Source organism: Aristolochia californica, unplaced genomic scaffold (assembly GCF_029961685.1).
Source record: "Aristolochia californica isolate CCGP_79_NKW_82.1479 unplaced genomic scaffold, dmAriCali1.0.hap1 SCAF_14, whole genome shotgun sequence".
Lineage (NCBI taxonomy): Eukaryota > Viridiplantae > Streptophyta > Magnoliopsida > Piperales > Aristolochiaceae > Aristolochia > Aristolochia californica.
Window position 1 is genome coordinate 5,101,706 of NW_027181815.1, and position 20,642 is coordinate 5,122,347.

Here is a 20,642-nt window from a genome sequence, read left to right on the forward strand (position 1 = left end):
AATCGAGGAGAGGTCAAAAGAGCAACAAAATAATAAAAGAATGCGAATATATTAATTGAATTCGAGGTAAAAACCAAAAAATCAACAAATGAATGCAATACTATATACACTCAAATATGTATATCGTAGTATTCGTAGATAGTGTCGATTGTCCTTAAGATAGCTGGCATTCAGGAGGTAGGCCCTGTGGGAAACGCTTGGAATCAGTGCAGTAGTTGTAGATCATATAGTTTTCCTGCACCCATTTCAATTTGTTCTGGTTCGTCTCATCCAGATCTTCCATCAACCAGGAGCTTCTGGAGTCACAAGAAGAGGTCCCTGAAGACCTGACGCATGCATTGGCTTGGAAATTTCTGTAGGAGGCTGTGAAGGGTGCTTTACTCCAGTCTGTTTTCACACGCCCACCCTGTGTTGCCCAGTCGTCTGCGTTCCACAAGCTGGAGTAAATCCTCATGGGTTGGTTCTTGGGGAAGGGGACGCCAATCGACTCTGCGTTTTTGAATGCCCTGATGGGAGTTCCGTCGACTGAGAAGCTGTTGCAGAGAAGCAAAAGAATATAAAAATAAATGCCAGAAACTTAAGGTTAATGTGACTAAGTAATGATAAAGAAATTGGAAGGAGGCTTACATGATGCGCTGGCCGTTCCACAAGATAGAGTAAGTATGGAAGTCTTCGGTGGGATCGAACCAGAGATGGAACTGTTGCTCCCTGTTTCCCTTTCCTTGCGCAAACACATTGGTGTGGAGGGTGTAAGGTTGCCCACTTTTATTACCTAGGAATTCGAAATCAATCTCATCCCATGTCGACCCTTTAGACGAAAGCTGCCATATTTGAACCAAAATTTTAAGAATTCATTTTTATGACATTTTCGAAGAAAATAAATGCTTTAACTCTTAGCTGAACTGAAAGAAACAGAGGCATGCAAATACTTACATAGTAGGCGGTCACAGTGCCTGCAGAATTGCCAGGGACAAGCTTCAACTGCATATCAATCTTCCCGAAGAGATACTCATTCTTGGACTGAAACCCGGAGCCAGAGGCCTTGTCGAGAGACAGGGTAAGCAATTCTCCGTTGTTTTGTATCTTTCCTCTGCCATCACCCCAGGTGATGTCGAAGTCAGAGTAGAGATTGCCAGCAGAGGCAGCCATCAAAGAGCCGGCAAATACGGCAAATACCAAAGCCAGCAAAAGACTAGAGGCATTCGAGGAAAGGAAAGCCATGACTGATGGGAGAAAGAGATGAATGCTGAAGATGACGTGGAACTGGATACCTGATGAAAATATTAGAAGGAAGAGTTCCTTATATAATAGAGGCAGGATTACCAACCACTTCATCACGTTTTTCCGTACTGCGCGTCTGAGTTGGCGACAGCTCTCTTATAAAATTAGTTTTTCCGACTTTCAGCTGGCGACAGATAGTAAGTGTTCTTCCAATTGCCGAAGTAATTGAAAGATACCGACTCCACGCGCAGGGACGAAAGAGCCTGGCTCTTTCTTTGACTGGACGTCTGGACCAGAGTGGCTGAAATTTTCAACAGTGCTTCTCGTTGCTTTTACAAACCTTTCTATACTACCTGTAGTTTGGACCATGCAGGCATACTAAAGTCGGTTGACTCAACATTTTATCTTGCATTGAGGTAGGCTACGAAAAATGGATAACGCGCTCCCTTAACTAATTAAACCCATTAATTTTTTTATTCATTTGCTATTCTTTATCACTTTGAACCTGGAATGTTAGTAGCCGATCCACTTTTGCATATTTTGCGAGGCCGTAATTTGGTGATAGCAACACATATCGTAGGCTTGTTACATTGGTCATTTATAATCTATTGGTTGATTATTTTAAAGATGATTTCTTATAATATTTTTTTATAGGGTCAGTTGACAACCCAACCCCTTAAAAGTTCATCTGTAAGGAACAACAAAGAAATGATTAGATAAATAAAATAGGATAAATAGCACAAAAGGGATTGCAAAACTGAACTAGTCTCAAAATTACGACCTATCACATTATTTTAGGCCATATAACCGATATTTCATTACTACAATTTACACATTCTCCCCATGGCAATTGCTCAGCCGCCTCGTAGATCCTCGTCGCAGCAATCCCAGACTAAATAGTGTCTGCTTCCAATAAGAATTGGATAGTGTTTAACACATTTTTCCTATGTAAACGAATCAAGGCCACCAATAAATCAACCTTCGACGTACTCAAGTGCCTTCTTCTTGACAAATTCTACCCGCTCTTCATCTCCGAAAGATTTTTCAAACTCGAGGAACTTCTTAAATATAGCCTGCAGGGCAATGTTCCAACGGTTAACATGTACATGTACACTATCATAGAAAGCATTAATATTCCTCCCAGACAGTTAAAGAAATTTTAAAATATATATATATATTTGGCGATTTTCAATTTTCTTTTTCCTTTTTTTTTCATTTTTTGGACAAGCTGGACAGGAAGAAAACTATCGAATGACTCATCCACAAACACAGTACCTTCATCTTTTTGGGAGGAAGACTTAAGCAAGTTGCCCTCTCGAATAAGGCACGTACTATCTCACCATCTTCCTGCAGAACCTCTTGTTTATCATGTACCTGCTTTTTCTTCTTCAATTGGCAAATCTCCTGTAAAGCACAGAAACTAACGTGAAAGTTTTTTTAAGAAAAGGAAATCAACAAAGCAGTATGCATGGAATGATATAAGCTTTACCTGATCAAGATAAACTATCCACAAATCTGTTCTCTTAGGATATTCTTTCAGAACCCCTTCAAACATAGATCTCCCTCTGTCAGGCACACCACATCTGAATTCAAGTATTGCAGTGTGTGAGATGAACTTGATATGCTTATGACGTGGAAGGCTAAGAAGAGCTCGCTTTACAATTGACTGAACTCCATCTTTCTCTTGCTTCAAGAGGCTCTGCACACGCCTTAACCAAACCTACAAGGAAATTAACACTCAAAACGTTTTTGCAAATTGATATTCCAAAAATAATAGAAGAATCCATGAGCTGGAGGAAATTTGATACCTTGCACGAGTTCTTGAATTTCTTCACCATTTTTTCCAAAAGTTCATCAGCCAGCTTGTGTTGCTCAGTCCGTTGATACAGCTCCAAAAGAGCCAAGTGTATCTTCTTTTGGTCACAATACTGCAGAGCTCTCTGGAATATCTTAACAACAGCCTCCTGAAAGTAGGTTTACTTTAGAAACGTAGTTAATAGAACCACAGTAAAACGTAAATAAAAGTATATGACCTACCTCAGGTGGATCTCCGTGCATCTTTTCCAAGTTCAAATATGCAACCCAAATATTCAACTTTTCACCCTCTTCTCGGAAGTTTATGGTTGTCAAAGCTCTTAGAGGACAAAGAAACAGAAAAAACCACACATCAACAAAGAGAAAAAACAGAATATTATTAAAGACAGAAGTTGAATGGCAACAAAGAAATCCTATTGAAGAAAAATCATTCCACTATCAAGCATCCTATTCCAATTTAATATTTTCCATCTTTTATTCCATATTTTCACCTTTGACATACAGCCTTTAACACCACTAACCAGAAGGCATCAGTAACTTAAATTCTCTATTGAAAAAGTAAGCCCATATTATGATGGAGAATCACATGGTAATTCCAGATTCCAGCCAATGGGAGTGTGATACTTTTAGAAAATGCATAATCATCCTTTCACTGGTACTAAGGGGCAAAAAGGAAAATTGAAGCTGAAGCTGAATGATTTCGCTGCTCACAGATCTCATGCTGAAAAAGCTCTCTGAATTTTTTAGAAGAATATCTAGCTTTGTAGGACCTTGCAGTTTCTTTTATGCTGATAATAGTTGCAAAACCAAGATAAAGCATCAAGAAGAACTGTGTCAATCAAGGTGAAGTGACCCAGACAGGCCCACTCCAATAAATGTTATATGCAATAGTAATTGGCGTGATGTGAAGGCTAAGGAAGACAGTAGTGCTACCTTTCAGCAATTGAACGAGCCCTCTCAACATCAGCCAAAGACAACATAAAATCCATATACTGAATCCAGACAAAACTATTATTTGGTGAGCTTCTGACCAACTTTTCATAATCATCAGCTGTCTCAGGTTTATTATATTTCTCCTTCAATCTATCTTCAGCAGCTCGAATTTCCATCTCTCTGCACATAGTCAACTTTGTCAACCTTCTAAGTCTCCGAGGAAAAATAAAATAAAAAATATTTATGGAAAAAAAAAAAAAACAAAAAGAAACACCTCTTTTCTTTTTCTTTTTTCTTCTGCTTCCTGAGATTCTTCTCAGAACGGCTGTTGTTCTCAATGGTCTCATCTCTTGTCTGAGTAACTACATTTTCAGAATCAGAACCCTCCAGATCATCTAGAGGAACTGTAAGAGGTGGAATAGATGCCCTTGATTCCAGTTGTGCAAGCACCAGGAAACTGGAATTCCTCTGGTCAAAAGATGCCTCTCTAGCATTATCAAAGTTACAAGCCTGAAGTGGACCACACTCCGAATCAATGGTATTATTTCCTTTACAAGGTTCATCCAGTTCATGGTTTGCAGTAGACGGATCATCTTCCATGTAGGAATTCTTCATTCCAAGAGAAACCCGCAGCCGTTCCTCATCCACCTGAACAGCATAAGATAAATACAACTAAGTTAAATGTTCCTTCCTCATTCTTACAGCACCTTTTTTTTTAATGTTGAAACCCCTTACCCTTGAGAAACTTGAACCCATGATTTCACACTAAAAATCCTCCCATGTGACCATTGAGCCAAAGACCCAATCTTATTGCACTCTATTAAGAAGAATTAAGAAACCTAGAAAAGGAAATATTGGAAGTGAAGGAGACAGGTCGCAACTTGAGGAAATTCTTGTTATCTATGAGGAATTTCTTCTTTTTTCCATATTTTTAGTCCTCAGCTATGATCATTATTGAAAGGGAAAACTATAAACCAGATTCTAATTCTGATAACAAGAACACTTTTCCAAAGATAATTTCAAGTTCTACCCTAAGTTCTACCATAATTAAAATAAAGCCAGTAAATGCTACCAAATAAAGGGGACACCACTCCCTCTTTCCACCACCCAGACTCCCTCCCCTCTTGTCACTTCTTTTTCTCTTTCCCTACTTCTATTCTTCTCTATATTATCAGAGCCTTCTTCTTCTTATTCTTCTTCCACTTCTCTCTGACATCTTCTATTTCTCAAAATCATGAAGCCCAAAAGTCACATCCAAATTAACTAGAGAGAATGATGTTTATAATTTTTTAATGATAATAACTGCTCGAAAAGTTCTTTCTGAAAATATCCTTTTTCATACCTAAAAATTATTTACTTGCCTAAAAACAAGATCTCCCTGTTCATGGCCCCTGTTTAAAAGTGTCTTAATATTCAGAATCATCTTTTTTTTTTTTTATAAAAGTGTTAATATATAAAACAAGAGAAAGATTACATAATAAGAGGGCCTCCCATTACAACCAGAGCAGGGAGGTAGGTCCCGTGTCTTAATATTCAGAATCATCTTAACCAAAAAAAGATCAAAAAATTGTAGATTTAACCCGTGAAGTGGGTAACTAATGCAACATACAAACAAAAATGACAAGATTTACCTTCAAGATTTTTGCAACAACTCTCTCTCCTGCTTTATATTTAACTTCGATATGGTCAATTTGGTTGTCAGAAAGCTCTGAAATATGGCATAAACCAACCTGGGACAAGCATAACACCATCAGAGTTGCCACATAACTGATTCTGTTTTTAAAGTTGCTGAACGTAAGCTTTATAAGCATATTACCACATTGGTATGGTCGATAGTGATAAATAAGCCATATGACTCAACCCGTCTAATGGTGCCACTGATAACATCTCCTATATGTAGGTCACATAAATCACCAAGTTGCAACTTCGACTCCCGGACTGCAGTGGTTTTCTTCAGAGTGACTTCAACTCTCTTAGACAAAGGATCAACAGATAGCACTCTGCATGACCAATACATTGTTACAAAAGGAACTAACCACACTCCAGCTGAACTAAAATTTGTTTCACACACTTACTTTCCCTTTACAAGTTTTCCAACAGGGAATTCTTGTTCAAGATTTACAATGAAACCATCAGACAAGTTTGATAGAAGAATTCTGGCCTCAATTTTCCGTGAAAGCATAATAAAACATCCTTTGGGCATTACATTCTTCACATAACCCTACAAAAAATCACATTTCTCCATTAGTAACACAAGAGTTGGTATAACCCATCACACCAGAAGGAATAGGCTACATATTATGCACAACATTAGCGTTCAATCCCTTCTACGCAGAAACAAGAAATCAGTTTGGTTTCAATATCTATGTTCTGAGATATTTTTTTATTTTTATTTTTATTTTTTTGAGAAAGAGATGAATTCATTAAAACCAGAAACAACAAACAAAATTAGGTAGACCTCCCCCTTACAAGAGGGGCATGGAGAGAGTTCCCCTGCTTGGCACAACAGTACAACAGTCTGCAAAATAATTTGCAGATCTGGGAACATGGGACCAAATACAGGCAATATGGGGGAGAATGTCCAAAATAGAGTATTAAACATCCCAGTGTCGCCATGGAGGGGAAGAAGGAGAGGAGAATCATCCAATGATCACCGCAAAGTCTCCCTCAATGTGGACCGGCCCAGAGAAATGCTCACATGTTCTGAGATTTGATAATGCCTTCAAATAAATAGAAGAGAACTGAGAGTTTTCTACATGTAAAGCTCCATTGCAAGGGATTAGTCCTAAATCTCTCTATTTCTACTTCCTTCTCACATTCTTGGATGTACATGTTGTATTCAATCGGCTGGGTTTTTAGGATGCTGAGAATTTTATTAGAAAGAGAGAAGAAAAACTAAGGCAAAAAATTCCAAAACAAAAAAAAAAATAAGCACTAAAAAAGGAAGAAACCGGCCACAACAAGACATTAATTGCTAACACCCTTTCTGGCAAGATAACCTGCAATCGCATTAGCAAATCTAGAGGACTGAAGTCAAGAGACTTCAAGAGATTTGGGTTTTTTTAATTGACATTCTCCTTAAAAATTAAATGTTTCATAGGATACTCTCACACTCAAAAAAGATATTAAGTGCTCAATGTTCCAAGGACTTTACATTCTGATGTCATGTTTTTAAGAAATACTCCATAGTTATGTGAGAATCATATTCAGTTTCTTGCCAAATTCTGTCAAAAAACAAATAATAAATAAATAAATAAAAGAATCTCTAGACAATTTTGTTTCTTCCTTATTCTTCCCCTGGTTCCTGTTGAAAAAATTCAACACACCAGAGATGAGCCAGCATTGGACTACTGCAGACATGCACTTGGAAGAAGAGGAAGGTGTTGAGCAGCCCTTTTCCTCTGGGGAAGCATGCTTGTACCAGCAGTCAAAAGCAGCCTAAAAACTTCCTCCACTGGGCTCTCTTAAATTACACTTTGACAGGGTAATCCTGGCTTGAGAAGGGGGATCCATGGAGTGATTAGAAATTGTGATGGGTCACATCCTCCTCATCTGTCCTGATCCTCATGGGATTGTTGATTCTATGGAAGCTGAGGTGCAAGTTATTCTTCAGGGGCTCATCCTTTATTCCCAATACTTTTCACAGCCTCTTACAATAGAAAGTGACTCTGTTTACTACTTGGGAGGATGGCATGGGAAAGTGCCCATGGCGTTTTGCCAGACATTTCCTCCAGATTGCTGACTTATCCTCCTCACAACAGTTTGTTTCGAAGCATGCCCTTTGTTGAGCAAATACTCTAGCTGATTCTTTGGCCAAGAGTGACCTCTTTTTCAACATCCTGTTGTTTATAAGGACTAATTTGGCCAGCTTTGTATCTTTTTTCTGTTTCTATTTGCTTGTTGCTGTTTTGCGCATTTTTGTCCCTCGTTTAATAAGATTTCTCATCTTTCAAAAAAAAAAAAAAAAAAAAGCAGGTGACCCTCACTTTAGTTGTCTACTTCTCTTGGTGATGCATCCTAATTCCACTGACAAGAGCATCCCTTGTAGTAAGCCTCCCTCCCTCCCCCTCCCCTGATTGTTTTCTTTCGCCCTCAGGCTTTGGAATGAAAAGGGTCCTTTAAAAAAAAAAACATGCAAATGCAGACAATCCTACATTTAGCCAGTATGTAAACTACCTATTGGAAGAAGAAGAGAAAGCTTTCCATTCTGTAGGCATACATGAGACTCATGTGACCATTCATCAAGTAGGGCAATTGTCAGGTGTTAACAGGTCTTTACTATTGTCACCTAACTGGGTCAATTGAGATATTAAGAGTACATCTAGTGCCAAAGGCTATGCGTAGACCTATGTAAGAAACTATGTCCTGCGAATGCCTTAAGTTCTATTAGAACTTTGATTTGTGCCAGTTAATAAAGATTGCCATTTTACTAATTATATGCTCTACACCTCTCTACACTAAGCTTGAGATTTTGAGTTGGATGTGCCTCTTCATGATATCAGGCCGCCTCCCAAAAGCCATCTACAGAGAAACCCACAAAAATTATCTACAAAAAGGGCCCACAAATGAGTGAGAATAATGAGGATCATCCTTAATCGGTACTGAAGTAATCCACAACATTGTATCAGAACTTGAGCGAGACATTTTTATTCTAAGCTTGACTTTTGAGTTGGATGACTTCCTTCAAAATGTCAACAGTGCCTTTTCGTATGGAAACATCACCGAGGAAGTATAAACAGAGCAACCTGATTGTGTTGGACAAGAAGATAAAGGGAAAATTGGCCGAAAAAGGCGCCTTACAGCTGAGACCAAACTGGAGGGTATGGTTAGACAAATTCAACAAGGAAATTATGGATTTTGGTTTTGAGAAGAACCATTTAGGTCAATCTATGCTTGTGGTAGAAGGGACACCAGGTAGTTGTGCTGATTATATATCTTGATGACATTATAGTCTCAAAAAATGATGAGAAAGGAACAGAAGATATTAAGTTATGTTTTAAACAAAATTTTCGAATAAAAAATTTGAGACAGCTAAGGCACTTCTCAGGATTGAAGTCGCAAGAAGTAGTAATAGAGTTCTGTTATCTAGAAGGAAGTATATTACAAGTATATTGAGTAAAATAAAGTTGCTAAGATAAAAAACCAGTCTATGCTATAACATGACCAAAATTTTGATTTAGAAGAGGAATAAGTAAGACAACTTACAGAGTTATCAATTTAAGCAGCAGTATACACAAGTTTGACATCATTAGTGATAGTGCAAGCTGGACAATGTTTATCAACTGTTGGAAAAAAACATGATTTGTCCTTTTTTTCTAATGTGATTCAAAATTTTAGCTTTTTCATGTTTTCCACATTACACCTGATCAATTATTGAGATTCCTGAACTGCACTACTTTTAGAATGCTAAGATATTTGACTCTCGTATCATTTAGCTACTCTTGACAGTCGTTCCACCTTAGCTCACTTAAACAGATAATAACACCAAGAATCAGCATAGCACCATAGCCAACTTGGTGAGCCACTCAGATCACACATCAAAAGAGCATAATGATAGAAAGAACCCACTGAAAAATGTCAATCCAAACTAGTAAAGAAGTAAACTAAATAACCAATAAAGCAAACAAGTTTTACAACCTATGAAGCAAAAAGCAATAAATAACAGATTCCTATATAGGATGGAGTTAAAATGCAAATTATTGAAGATCAAATAGACAGTCTGGATAATGATTATTTCTCCACTGACACATTAAGAAAACAGAGAACAAGATCAACTAAAAACATATAAGCTGGAGCATAGAAAAAACAATCCAGTTTTGCTTTTTATACCTGAACTTCCATACTAGGGTGGAGCTCCTCGATCTCCTCATATCGTTTATGATATGAATGCCTGGAAATCATTTACCAATGAAAAACCGGTAAAAAATATGCCAAATGTGGATCATCAACATACGTCTCAGCATACTTAACAAACAACAACAAATGCTCAAATAGTACTCACATATCATTGCTAGGTGTTTCTGATGTAGTAAATTGTAATTCTCCTAAAGCAGCTCGCAGGGACAATTCAACATGTGTCGTACCCTTAAATGAACGACTGATTTCAAGCACCTTGCATTTTACAAAGTCCCCTTCATGATATCCTTCTAGAGGATCAGACACCCATCCGTCCTTAAGTTCAGTGAAATGGACCTTACCATAAAGGTGGGGCCCAATCTGCACAACCAATCCCCCCACACCAGGAAATATTTTACTTATTCTGCCACCAATCAAATCACCTTGAAGGATATGAAGGTTTTTGTTATCATTTGTAACAGTAGTTCCTGAAGCTTCAAGTTTTACTGATTCAACCTCAAGGTGTGTGTTCTGTCGAGCTGATGGCGGGCACAACATTATCCTTAAAAGCCTTTTCTCCTGGTTAATACTCATAATATAACCAGATACAACTTGGCCAACAGAAAACTTCTTCTGGAACATTTGGAGTTCACTGGGTTCACAAGAACTATCAAGCAGAAATAGATGAGCGCTAACATTACGAGATACAATCAACCACACCCATTCACTATCCACCTTCCTCACATATCCACTGACAACTTCTCCAACTGAGAACCTAAAACGGTCATCCATGGCCAAATTATCTGTTTCCCCGGTTTCTGAAAAAGTTGGGAAGATTACTTAAAACCTTTACTAAGCAGATTATGTTGACAAAACTTAGTTCCCATGAGAATAAAATTTCCACATACCTGCAAGCATGGAAGGTTTTATGGATAGCTCCCACTCAGTTCTTTTCTTAGTCTTCCCCACATCAAGACGCTTAGCAATTATCCTTGCTGTAAGCATCTGTCCAACTTTCAATTCAGTAAATGGTTTTTCCATGAAACCATCGGCAACCTAAACATGGATGAATACTAAAACTATAAATAATTACTCACAAATATATAATGAATACATAAACAGCACATGAAAGAAATCACCTCTGTAATATGCACTCTGCCATAAAAACCAATGCCAAACTTCACCCACAATTCAAGTGGCTTTACGTGTGTGATCTGCAAAGAATGGAAGAGGTTTGGAAGAACACAAAAAGAAAGAACCAGAAAACAACAAAAGACATCATTATCCAGATGAACGACCGATCCAAAAGCTACTCAACATAGTAATTGTTGAAATCATTTCACCTCAGCCTGAACAACTGATCCCACATGGTAGCTAGACTTTTTCTTTGCTCTTTTCGAACTTGATGAGTCTGCGACCTCACTTAAAGTTTTGAGGAGAAGAAGAAGTTTTCCAGTAGGTGAGTGACTTGGAAGATCTTCAACAGTAACAAGAACACTACCCAATGAAGAGATAATTAGATTAAAAAGGGAGGCAAATAATTGCAGAATAGAAATACCATGCTCAAAAAAAAGTTGTTGTCATCATGTGTTAGTGTCAGTTGAAGGCAAGTGTCATAAGAGAGACATAAACCAGCACATGGTAGGAAATGAATTTGAGATTTATATTTTTTCAGAAATAATCAACAAGTTGGTGGCTTTAAAGGCAGAAATAGAATAAACAATTCGTAAAAACTGAAGACCAAATGTAGAAAGAGGGAACTCAAGGAAGAATTAACATTGACACTCAAGCTGCAGCAAGAAATGTCATGCACCATAACTTGTTACAAATTGAGTCAAAGAATTCCCCAGCCAGAGCCTTGGAAAATTATCACCCAAGACCAGAACCATGTAAAACTGAAGACAAATGTAGAAATGTTACTTTTAGGATAATCCCTCCAATAATAGCCTAAGGAAGCTTCTTCCCAAAAAATTAACAAGCAAATAATCTTTTCAACCCCAACCCAATGTGGGACTACGCTCTGACATGTGAAATAAGCTAGTTTCATACAATCTAAGGCGAGGGTCATGAAGAACAAGTCTCACAATTAGATCAAACTCAAAGAAGTTGGAAAGAAGAGAACGAGTAGAAGAGGTTTCCTAGCTGTATTAATTGTCTCTTTATGTTTAGTTTAGCAAGTTATGTTTGGGTGTAATTGGGACATAGGTAGTTTAGTTCAAGTATGATTCTAAGTGTAATAATTTTTTTAAAAAGAATGCATGAGACTCTCTCTCACACACACACAACTTCTCTCCCTAATACTCTTTTTTTTTTTCACAAGGTATCAAAGCTATGGTCCTGACATGGAGAATCAGAAGAAGATGGAGAAGAAGGGGAAGAAGAAGAAGAAGAAGAAAAGAAAAAAGGGAATGTAAAAAAGATTAGTTTTTTTTTTTATATTTGAGAGCCCTTATCTTTCTAAGGTTTCCTTTCCTCATCTGAGTTAAGCTATGCTTGTGAAGATCAGATAAGTCCCTGTTCCTTAATGCCCTTGATATTCTCTTTTGGTGCTGATAAACTGGTTCGAAAAACATATGCCCAGAAATCTGTATGTCTGATTATCCTGCTTGTTGTCACCAGTTGTTTAATGAACTTTTGAGAGAAATTTTTTGTACTGTTTTGGTAATTGTCACATTTGACTTTCAGCAAAAATCCAAATCTATCTTAGCATGTGATGTCTCACTCTACTACTACCGATATTGCATTTGAGGTAGTGTTTGTTGATTATGTATCTGCTGTTTTGGGTGTCGTGTGCTGCTTCAGTTGTGTTTCTCTGCCATGTTCCTATTGGTTTGATAGTGTTGCTGTTTTGACAGGTTGACTCTGTCTAAATTTGCCACTCTCCATTGAGGCAATTTAATGTTGTCGCACCGAAACTTTGTTAGGAAGATTAGACACTTGTCTCGCTATTTATGGTGTTTGATATTGTTTGTTGGCTTTGTTTCAACAATGCTGCTTCAGTCTTTGTATCTTCTTGTTTTGACATACCTGGATTTCTAGAGCTTCATAGAGGATGTCTGTAATTAGGTTTCAATATTTGGAGCTACGGTTGTTGTGCTGTCATCTCTTTCCATCAAATTCATGTGGCAAATTTAATCTCTGCTGCCATGGTTATATTGGTGTTCTATTTTTCATCAAAAGTGAGCAACAGTATGTGTTAGAATTTTACGAGCCGAAGGAGTCCTGAGTTAATTTCTATCTCTTAGTGTCATTTGTCTTGATCTCCACGTTACCCACTTCTCCTTATTCTGCTTGTCACCTTGTTTGTTCTGCTTCTTGTTTGGATGCTGGTTACAGCAGCTGTCAGTTTCTTTTTGTTTTCTGGTTTCATTCTTGGTTGGCCAGGCATATCTCCCTTGTTTCTCTTTTATTCTTGGTTCTAGAGAGTAAATAGAGACAACTTCCTCTGCTCCCTTATGTATGAGCTTGTCCTTTCTGGTCTTTAATACAGCAGCTTGTTTGAATAGGAAAAGGAGTCACGGCTAGACAAAAGTTTCTATCTGAGGAGAATGGTTTGCATATGCTGCACTTATGGCAATGTGGTTCTAGTTTGAGAATAAAAGTGACTGGAATCTTTTCCACGGAAGGATCAAGCATAGGAAGCTCTTCCAAGGAGTGAATTTATGGAAAAGATTCCAGTGTCACTTATAAGCTTTTTGAGCCTCCAAGGACAAGTCATAGATGATAAAAACAAAAACACCACAGCAATAATAGATGTCAAACAGAAATCATTGTCTGGTCAGATAGTGTGGGCCCCAATTCAGAAAATTAGGGGTAGAAACAAAGTACTTCAATCCGAGCATATTTATCAAACCTCTCAGAAGACTTATTTAATATTTATATTCCAGCTTGAGGGAGAGTGACAAAATATATATATAGGAGTATTCTAGTTATTTCCTATGATTGTATAGTCCTTCATAAGATGGTAGTAAACTGGTCTTCATTTATCAAAAAAAACGTTAAGAGTACAATGTTTCTATTTTCATTTTATTATGAGTTGAATTTAAGGAGATAAAGAGGGCATTATAATAATTTGGTATTGTTTTCACTCAAGTGAGTATAAAATACAGAGAAGGGTCAAATTCCAGCAATCGGTGTTCTTCTCTCTTTGGCACTCGTATCCATCTCCTTCCTGTACTTCCCTCTTCTCCTTTCTCCTTTTTCTCTTTTCTATTATCGCTTTTATAACATTGATACAGATAATGCTACTTCCCAAATGAAGAAAAAATTATCACATACTATGGATAAGAGAGAAGGCAAATAGTAGAAAAACTCTTAGAATCTACCATATTTGCAATTAATGATGTTCACCTTTGGCCGTTCACAAAGTGTTTGTGAGGAAGTTTCTGAGTGTTATAGTCATAAAGAGATGCATATCCTATGGCATGACCATACTCTGGTAGTGAAAGCACCTGTTTTGCCAGAGAAATAACATCCTTTCAGAAAACTAGTACAACAGAATGAGTGAACACAGTAATCCGAGTGTACAGCATGCTTTTTCTTTTTTCTTTTTTTTGAAGTGGGAGTCTATAGTACGCTATATTTGACATATTAAAACACTTGCCAGATAATTCTCTTTCACAATCTCCACAGTTGCATGGACTGTCTGGTGCACCTCTAACCCAGCAATTGCTCCTCTCTTGCGTTTCTGGAAACAGTTTGATAAAAACAGTGAAGCACAACAAGTAATGCAAATTAAAATGATAAAGGAGTAAGCCAAATACCAAATAAACAAAGGCTTCTTCAGAAGATACCTTTCCCTTTGCATCTTTGCTTTCACTGACAAATTCTGGCTTTAGAGATAAATCCACAATGCATTCCAACTTTGAAACATCAAGAACCGTAGCTTGAACAATAGACCCTGTTCCCACCTTCCCATTTACTGATAACAGGACACAGTCAGGAGGGAAAAAAAATAGAGGAGAGATGTCAGCATCAGAGTACTAGCCATGAAAACAAATAATTAGCCCATGCTGACCTGATACACATAACTAACACAGGCATGACCAAATCTGACTTACACTGGTAATGTGTGATAAAGCCTATGACATCACTCTGATCCTTGAAGCTGACAACAACACCAAACTCTTTTATCTCCTGAATCTCTCCCTCAACCAAACTACCAACCTTGAATTTCTCAACCCATCTCAAATCAGGAGTGCTGGAGTCTAATATTTTCAGCTTTGCAATCTGCACCTTACAGAAAGGTGTTAATGCCGCATACAAAGATAAGAAGATTCAAAATGAAAGATAGCACAATATTACCACAGTAAATATTTGAATACAATGGCAATACAAAAAATATAATAACCTTCTCCTCCACAACAAAGTATCCATTAATAAATGATGCATCAGTTGAGAAACAAGATGATTGCTTCAGGGCAAGCTTTATCCGACCTTTTTCACCATCGACCTGAAGAAAATGACCAACTTGAGTAATGGCATGCAATGATACATAATAGTAGGTGCAGCTCTAGACAGTATATTTAGACAAGCTTTGCCACTAACACTGAGAACATGACTTCGGACAGATTGCCCAATGTAAAAAGCTTCAGAAGCATCTGCTTTTTGGTCATCTACAGCCTGCAACAACATCAGAAAGTTTTATAGTTGGAGAGAGAGAGAGAGAGAGAGAGAGAGAGGTAAATGAAATCATCATCACTTTATCTTTGGGAGCAAATCCTGTCAAGCGCCCCAGAAAGCGAATGAAGTATCCACTTTCAATCATATTGCAGATGTAACCCTGTTTCAACAATTCAAAAAATGTTCAAGACCATTATCACCCTTTACCAGAACATTAGCATAGTGCACAAGGTTCAATATACTCCTAATAAGACCTTACATGGATCACTGAATGAGGATGAACTTGCTCAACTTCATGTGGAAGCTGGTCAGCAGAGTTTATAAGAGAGTATTTAGCTGAAAGAATTAAACTATCTCCCTCAACATCTACAGAAAAATGAAAAAAATTAGAAACATGGTCGAAAACAAAACTGAAATGGAAAAAAGAAATGGGTACAGAAGAAAACCAAAGTTGAAGAAATAAAGGTCTGTCAGTAAATTATTTAGTAAGCACGTTGGATAGAAAAGATCCATCACAGTCAAAGTAACTCGAAAAACTTCATCATAAACACAAGTATCAAACAAAATCTGAATTGATGTGGAAAGGGAACCATCAAGAATGCAATAAACAGCAAATACCTAGCACCAAAAGCTGATCAAACTCATATCCCATTTTCAACAAAGATTTCATCAACTCAGAATGGCCTGGATGTGCAAAACAATAGAATGAACCACTGTTATACCAAAATTGGGAAAGAGAACCAGCATACCAATTATAATTATTACCTAGATGGTCTGCTAAATGCTCGTTATAAATTGCTCCTTTAACATAACCTTCCGCATTCACCTGTACTATTACAGCAGAAGGGGTCAACCGTGCAACAGTGCCTGAAACAAAACTACCAACCTTTGGGACCTTGCCATTACCACAAGCCCTGCCAACAGATAACATTGAGAGAATTCATCAATGATGTTGACAAAAAGATAATTGAAGTGTAGAAAGGTAAAGAGAAATGAACCTTTTGGTAGATGTGATAAAACTAAGACTAATCTTTCGTGAAGAAGGAGAAACACTTATCACTCTGCACTTGACAACTTGTCCAACATGAAACATTGAACTTGGGTCACTTCCTGGATCCAGCCCCAGTTCGCTCCTGATAAAGAAAACAACCAATGCTTCAGACTCATCAGTACTGATGAGGGTCCAGATAGGATAGACCCTCACAGAAGGAAAAAAAAAAACAATTTTTTGAGAAAGCTAAGAAAGCCATTAAGAAACACAGTTGCAACTGACTAGAAAAGGTGTACCTTTACCTCTGAATAGAGGCCTCTTAATGAATTCTTACTCTCATTGCTCTCAAAAAAAAGGAGTAGAAAAGTAGGGATTTAAACATGGTAATAGCAAATTTAATGGCAAAGTTTATAAAAAATTAGTGAGGAACCTGTGGGCAAATCCCTTTACTCCACTATAAAATCTCACAAAACAACCATGCTTTTCTAATTTTTCAATCCATCCATGTGTAATGAACCCGTCAGTAGCATCTGCATATGAAGCAAGAATATCAAGCTTTGATCTCACCTGGAGGATAACAAGAAACAACTCCAGTAAGACAAGAAAATGTGAACAAATAAGTTTAAGGAAAGCTAAGACAAAGAATTAAAAAGAAAAAAGGAGCAAATATTAACAACATAGGAAAGGTCTGAAATACAACATGATAAGCAACAACATCTAATCTTTGGATTGACAAAAAGCTAGAAGGTATTCCAAACCATTTTTTTAAAGAATCCATTGAGAAGTGAAAAATATATTTTTTTCTGCTCTTTTCTCTTTGTTGAGTGGGAATAGTCCGACATTTATAAGTGTTCAAAAGTGTTATTGGTTTATAAGAATGAGAAATAAGCTTTCTAAGTGGCAAACCATTTTGGGAAGAACCCGGCTCAATCGAACAATAGCATCGAAGCACGATGTCTGCTTGGGCCGAGGCCTAATTTGTGCTCCATTGAGCATGTGCTCCATTGAGTTTGTGGTCCGTGTGCATTGTCCACATCACAGACCCGTTACCGGTTATATGTAAACTTGAATGGGATGGAGAGTCTTCCGTTGGAATAGTCCCACATTAAAGTGTTTTTAGTGATGAGAGGTATAGAAGGGTAATGTAGTAATTATCATATCAGCTTAGCTATTTTGTCTTATGTGTTGAATCAGGGGTAGTTTAGGAAGATAACTTGAAGTTAAGTTCTTTTTTTTATAAAAAGGCATATATGTCTTTTAAACATGTTTCTGTACTTAAGAAGGAGAAGGGTCGATTAATACCCTAATCCAGAAACTTCTGATATTTGCTTCTGTAATTTTATGTTCTTGTCTCATGTTCCTAGGTCAACAAAATCTTTTGCTAATAATCTTGCAAAGCAAGGAGCCTCCCTCCAATCCCTTGTTGTAAAGGGAGGGCTCCTTTAAGTTGTATTATTTTGTTGAAAAAATAGCACATCCTTTTCAAAAAAAAAAAAAAAAAACCTAACCCAGAAATTAATGAATTGTTGTAAGTTCTCTCCTGCTTCTCTCGTCTCTCTCTCTTCTATGTACTTTAACTGCCAATCTTCATGGCACTGAGCATAACCAATCAAATCAGGTGTAATTCTCCCTAATCCAGAAATTAACGAATTGCTGTAGATTCTCTCCTGCTTTTCTTGTCTCTCTCATCTCTTCTATCTACTTTAACTTCTCAATGCTTAATGGCACAGAGCATCAACAATCAAATCAGGTGTAACTTTCCCTCTTTAATTCTTGCTTATTCCTCTTTCTTCTTTGTATTTTCTCTTCTAGACCTGCGATCACTAATTCCAGGTCTTTGATTTCTTTGTCTGTGGCACCTCTAGGTTGCCTCTTCTTGCTGTTTTGGTGTTGTTACCTTATGGTAATAGCAGAAGTGACTATCTATTCATAAAAAACTGTTGTTTTCTGCCTGTCTACTTTCACTATGATCAACAATTACTGTTGAGAAGGTTATTTTCAGCCTAAAGCTGTCTCCTTTTTTACACTATGACTGTCTTAGTAAACAATTCTTGTGCAGTTGTGTTATTCTGGCCAGTAATTTTTTATTATTATGTACTACCTGGCCCTGTGACTGCCTGCCTTAACTGCTAGGTGTGTCTGAATCACCCTCCCTGGTGTCTAAGTCTACCCTTTTCTTCCCTTGTTTGTGTGTCTGGGTTGTTTGCTCTATTTGATTCTTCCCCTAAAGTGAAACAACAAACATAATGGCTGCTTCAAATGATAGAAAACATGCCAAGGTTGATGAGAAAGACAGTAATATAACGCAGATTACCTTTGTCAAGTTGAACAACAAGAATTATATGGTATGGGCACAAATTGTCCAAATTTTGCCTTAGTTCAAATAGAAAAGTTAAGTTTGTTATTAAGGACCCACCTGTTACTCGAAGAGAAGAGTGGGAGATAGAGAATTACACTGTGATGGCATGGTTACTGAAAAGTATGTACGTGCAGTTTGTCAATTAAGTAATCTATAACAAGACTGCTAGAGCATATGGACCACGTGGCGAAAGAGGTGTTCCAAAGATGGAAACATGTCAAGAATCTATGACTTGTACATTAAGGCCTTCACTATGCAGCAAGGTGCAAAGTCACTAATCGAATTCATTGGTTATTTATATAGTGTATGAGAAGACCGTTTATCATTCACTAGTAGATGATGAAAAATCTTAGAGCAGCAAAGAGAGTCAGGTAGTAAGTCTGTTGCGAGCCCCCAAACCAGAATATTATGCAGTTCGATCTCAAATTCTAGCAAGCTCCACTTTCACAATCTTTTAAAGAGACGTGTGCAAGCTTATTACAGGTTGAACCTTCAATATTTCCTATTCCAAAGGAACTTCCGAAAGGGGGTACATCTTCTGCCCCTAATACCAATTTTAATTAGAATGATAGAAGTCGCAAACATCATGGAGGTAGTCAAAGAGGAAAGGGCAGAGGCTGAGATTTTACCCCATGTATACACCGTGGCTACACCAATCACATGTCTAAGAAATATTATGATAAGTTTGGTAAACCTGAATCAGTAATCAAGTTTTACAGGAGCCAGTGCATCTTCTCAACCTTCTCCAAAAGCTGATATTTTCTAAAAATAAAGATGATCTTCACCAACTTTTCCAGCAATTTATACAACAATCTGGGCTGCAGTCATTTGCATCCCCTTTTGTCTTGGATTATTCATCCAGATGCATTTGCCCACATGACTAGTAAGTCTAACCTGCTCACCTCTCTCCAAAATAATCTATCTTTGGTTCAGTATCATTAGCTGATGGGTATGCATCTAAGATTCAAGGCCAAGATGAAGTGCATGTATCTCCTCCTTTGTCTCTACCATCTAGTTTATTTGTACCTAAAACCCAATTAATCTCTTATCAATTAGTCATTTGGCTCGTTCTTTCAACTATTCCATAACTTTCTTTCTATCTATATGTGTCTTCCAAGATTTACAGACGAGAAGGATAATTGGAGGAGGGCATAGCATGAAAAGAAAGGTCTATATTAGCTGACCGAACGAGGTGATCATGGATTAAAGGCTTTGCAAACATTTCTAGATATATACAAGTGGCGTTTGAGGCTTGGTCACCCATCCTATGTCAAGGTTTGTCAATTGTTTCCTTCCTTGGAATTAATTGGGTCCTTAGATTGTGAAGCTTGTGAGTTACGCAAGACCCATCATAGTGTGTTTCCAAATCGAGTCAATAAAAGAAGTTTAAAAACTTTAGCTTTAATTCAGTCCGATATTTGGGGACTGATTATCAAAAATGATTACATTTTTTAATGACTATAGAGTAGGGTCACTTAGATGTTTTAGTTGAAAGAGAGGTCTGAAATATTGAATGTATACAAACAATTTTACACTAAAATAAAAGTTCATTTTTTCTTCTATTTGTGTGATTCGATCTAATAGCGCAAGAGAATGCATGAGTAGTGACTTTCAATTATTTTGTTCTGAGAATAGGAGAATTTAACCGACTATGTGCCGATACTCCTCAACAAAATGGAGTAGCAAAGAGGAAAATCCTCACTTACTTGATGTTGCCCAAACGTTACTCCTTCAGATAAAAGTTCCTAAAAGTTTTGGGGGATAGGCACTTTTCACTGCCTACTATTTAGGTAATCAAACTCCTTAAAGTGAACCAGATAGGAAGCTTCCTTTGTCTATGTTAGATCCTTCATTGTCATTGTTTAC

The 20,642-nt window shown here is 37.4% G+C and overlaps 2 protein-coding genes across 3 annotated transcripts in view; both read right to left on the minus strand.

Annotated features, from left to right (window-relative positions):
* Positions 1 to 49: 49 nt before the first annotated feature.
* On the minus strand, positions 50 to 1,229 carry LOC137950350 (probable xyloglucan endotransglucosylase/hydrolase protein 23). Its single transcript, XM_068796758.1, has 3 exons — positions 934 to 1,229; positions 628 to 821; positions 50 to 533 (listed from the first exon to the last, which is right to left on the minus strand). Exons 1-3 carry the CDS (start codon positions 1,219 to 1,221, stop codon positions 155 to 157), a joined length of 861 nt encoding a protein of 286 aa, XP_068652859.1. The 5' UTR covers positions 1,222 to 1,229; the 3' UTR covers positions 50 to 154.
* Positions 1,230 to 1,917: 688 nt separating this feature from the next.
* The window catches only part of LOC137950349 (rRNA biogenesis protein RRP5), a 34,895-nt gene continuing 16,170 nt past the window's right edge, over positions 1,918 to 20,642 (minus strand). The window contains exons 14-40 of one of the 2 annotated variants that reach the window (XM_068796757.1): positions 16,848 to 16,984; positions 16,425 to 16,559; positions 16,192 to 16,340; positions 16,045 to 16,110; positions 15,686 to 15,792; positions 15,506 to 15,586; positions 15,352 to 15,426; positions 15,155 to 15,256; positions 14,865 to 15,033; positions 14,598 to 14,725; positions 14,408 to 14,491; positions 14,155 to 14,255; positions 11,148 to 11,301; positions 10,944 to 11,018; positions 10,713 to 10,809; positions 9,971 to 10,622; positions 9,799 to 9,859; positions 6,045 to 6,190; positions 5,786 to 5,969; positions 5,601 to 5,699; positions 4,244 to 4,617; positions 3,970 to 4,149; positions 3,259 to 3,355; positions 3,030 to 3,185; positions 2,711 to 2,941; positions 2,497 to 2,625; positions 1,918 to 2,294 (exon numbers count right to left, since the gene is read on the minus strand). In XM_068796757.1, the coding sequence (XP_068652858.1) occupies positions 2,196 to 2,294; positions 2,497 to 2,625; positions 2,711 to 2,941; positions 3,030 to 3,185; positions 3,259 to 3,355; positions 3,970 to 4,149; positions 4,244 to 4,617; positions 5,601 to 5,699; positions 5,786 to 5,969; positions 6,045 to 6,190; positions 9,799 to 9,859; positions 9,971 to 10,622; positions 10,713 to 10,809; positions 10,944 to 11,018; positions 11,148 to 11,301; positions 14,155 to 14,255; positions 14,408 to 14,491; positions 14,598 to 14,725; positions 14,865 to 15,033; positions 15,155 to 15,256; positions 15,352 to 15,426; positions 15,506 to 15,586; positions 15,686 to 15,792; positions 16,045 to 16,110; positions 16,192 to 16,340; positions 16,425 to 16,559; positions 16,848 to 16,984 (4,068 nt within the window). In that variant the 3' untranslated portion in view covers positions 1,918 to 2,195. Of the gene's footprint in view, positions 2,295 to 2,496; positions 2,626 to 2,710; positions 2,942 to 3,029; positions 3,186 to 3,258; positions 3,356 to 3,969; positions 4,150 to 4,243; positions 4,618 to 5,600; positions 5,700 to 5,785; positions 5,970 to 6,044; positions 6,191 to 9,798; positions 9,860 to 9,970; positions 10,623 to 10,712; positions 10,861 to 10,943; positions 11,019 to 11,147; positions 11,302 to 14,154; positions 14,256 to 14,407; positions 14,492 to 14,597; positions 14,726 to 14,864; positions 15,034 to 15,154; positions 15,257 to 15,351; positions 15,427 to 15,505; positions 15,587 to 15,685; positions 15,793 to 16,044; positions 16,111 to 16,191; positions 16,341 to 16,424; positions 16,560 to 16,847; positions 16,985 to 20,642 lie in introns of both variants that reach the window. The other variant, XM_068796756.1, reaches the window with a different exon arrangement.

What these genes read in the sequence shown, in the direction of transcription:
- LOC137950350 (XM_068796758.1), bottom strand. Translation starts at nt 1,221, where the DNA reads ATGGCTTTCCTTTCCTCGAATGCCTCTAGTCTTTTGCTGGCTTTGGTA. An exon ending in GCACTGTGACCGCCTACTAT is followed by an intron (nt 822 to 933) that starts GTAAGTATTTGC and finishes CAAATATGGCAG; the next exon opens with CTTTCGTCTAAAGGGTCGAC. An exon ending in TGGAACGGCCAGCGCATCAT is followed by an intron (nt 534 to 627) that starts GTAAGCCTCCTT and finishes TCTCTGCAACAG; the next exon opens with CTTCTCAGTCGACGGAACTC.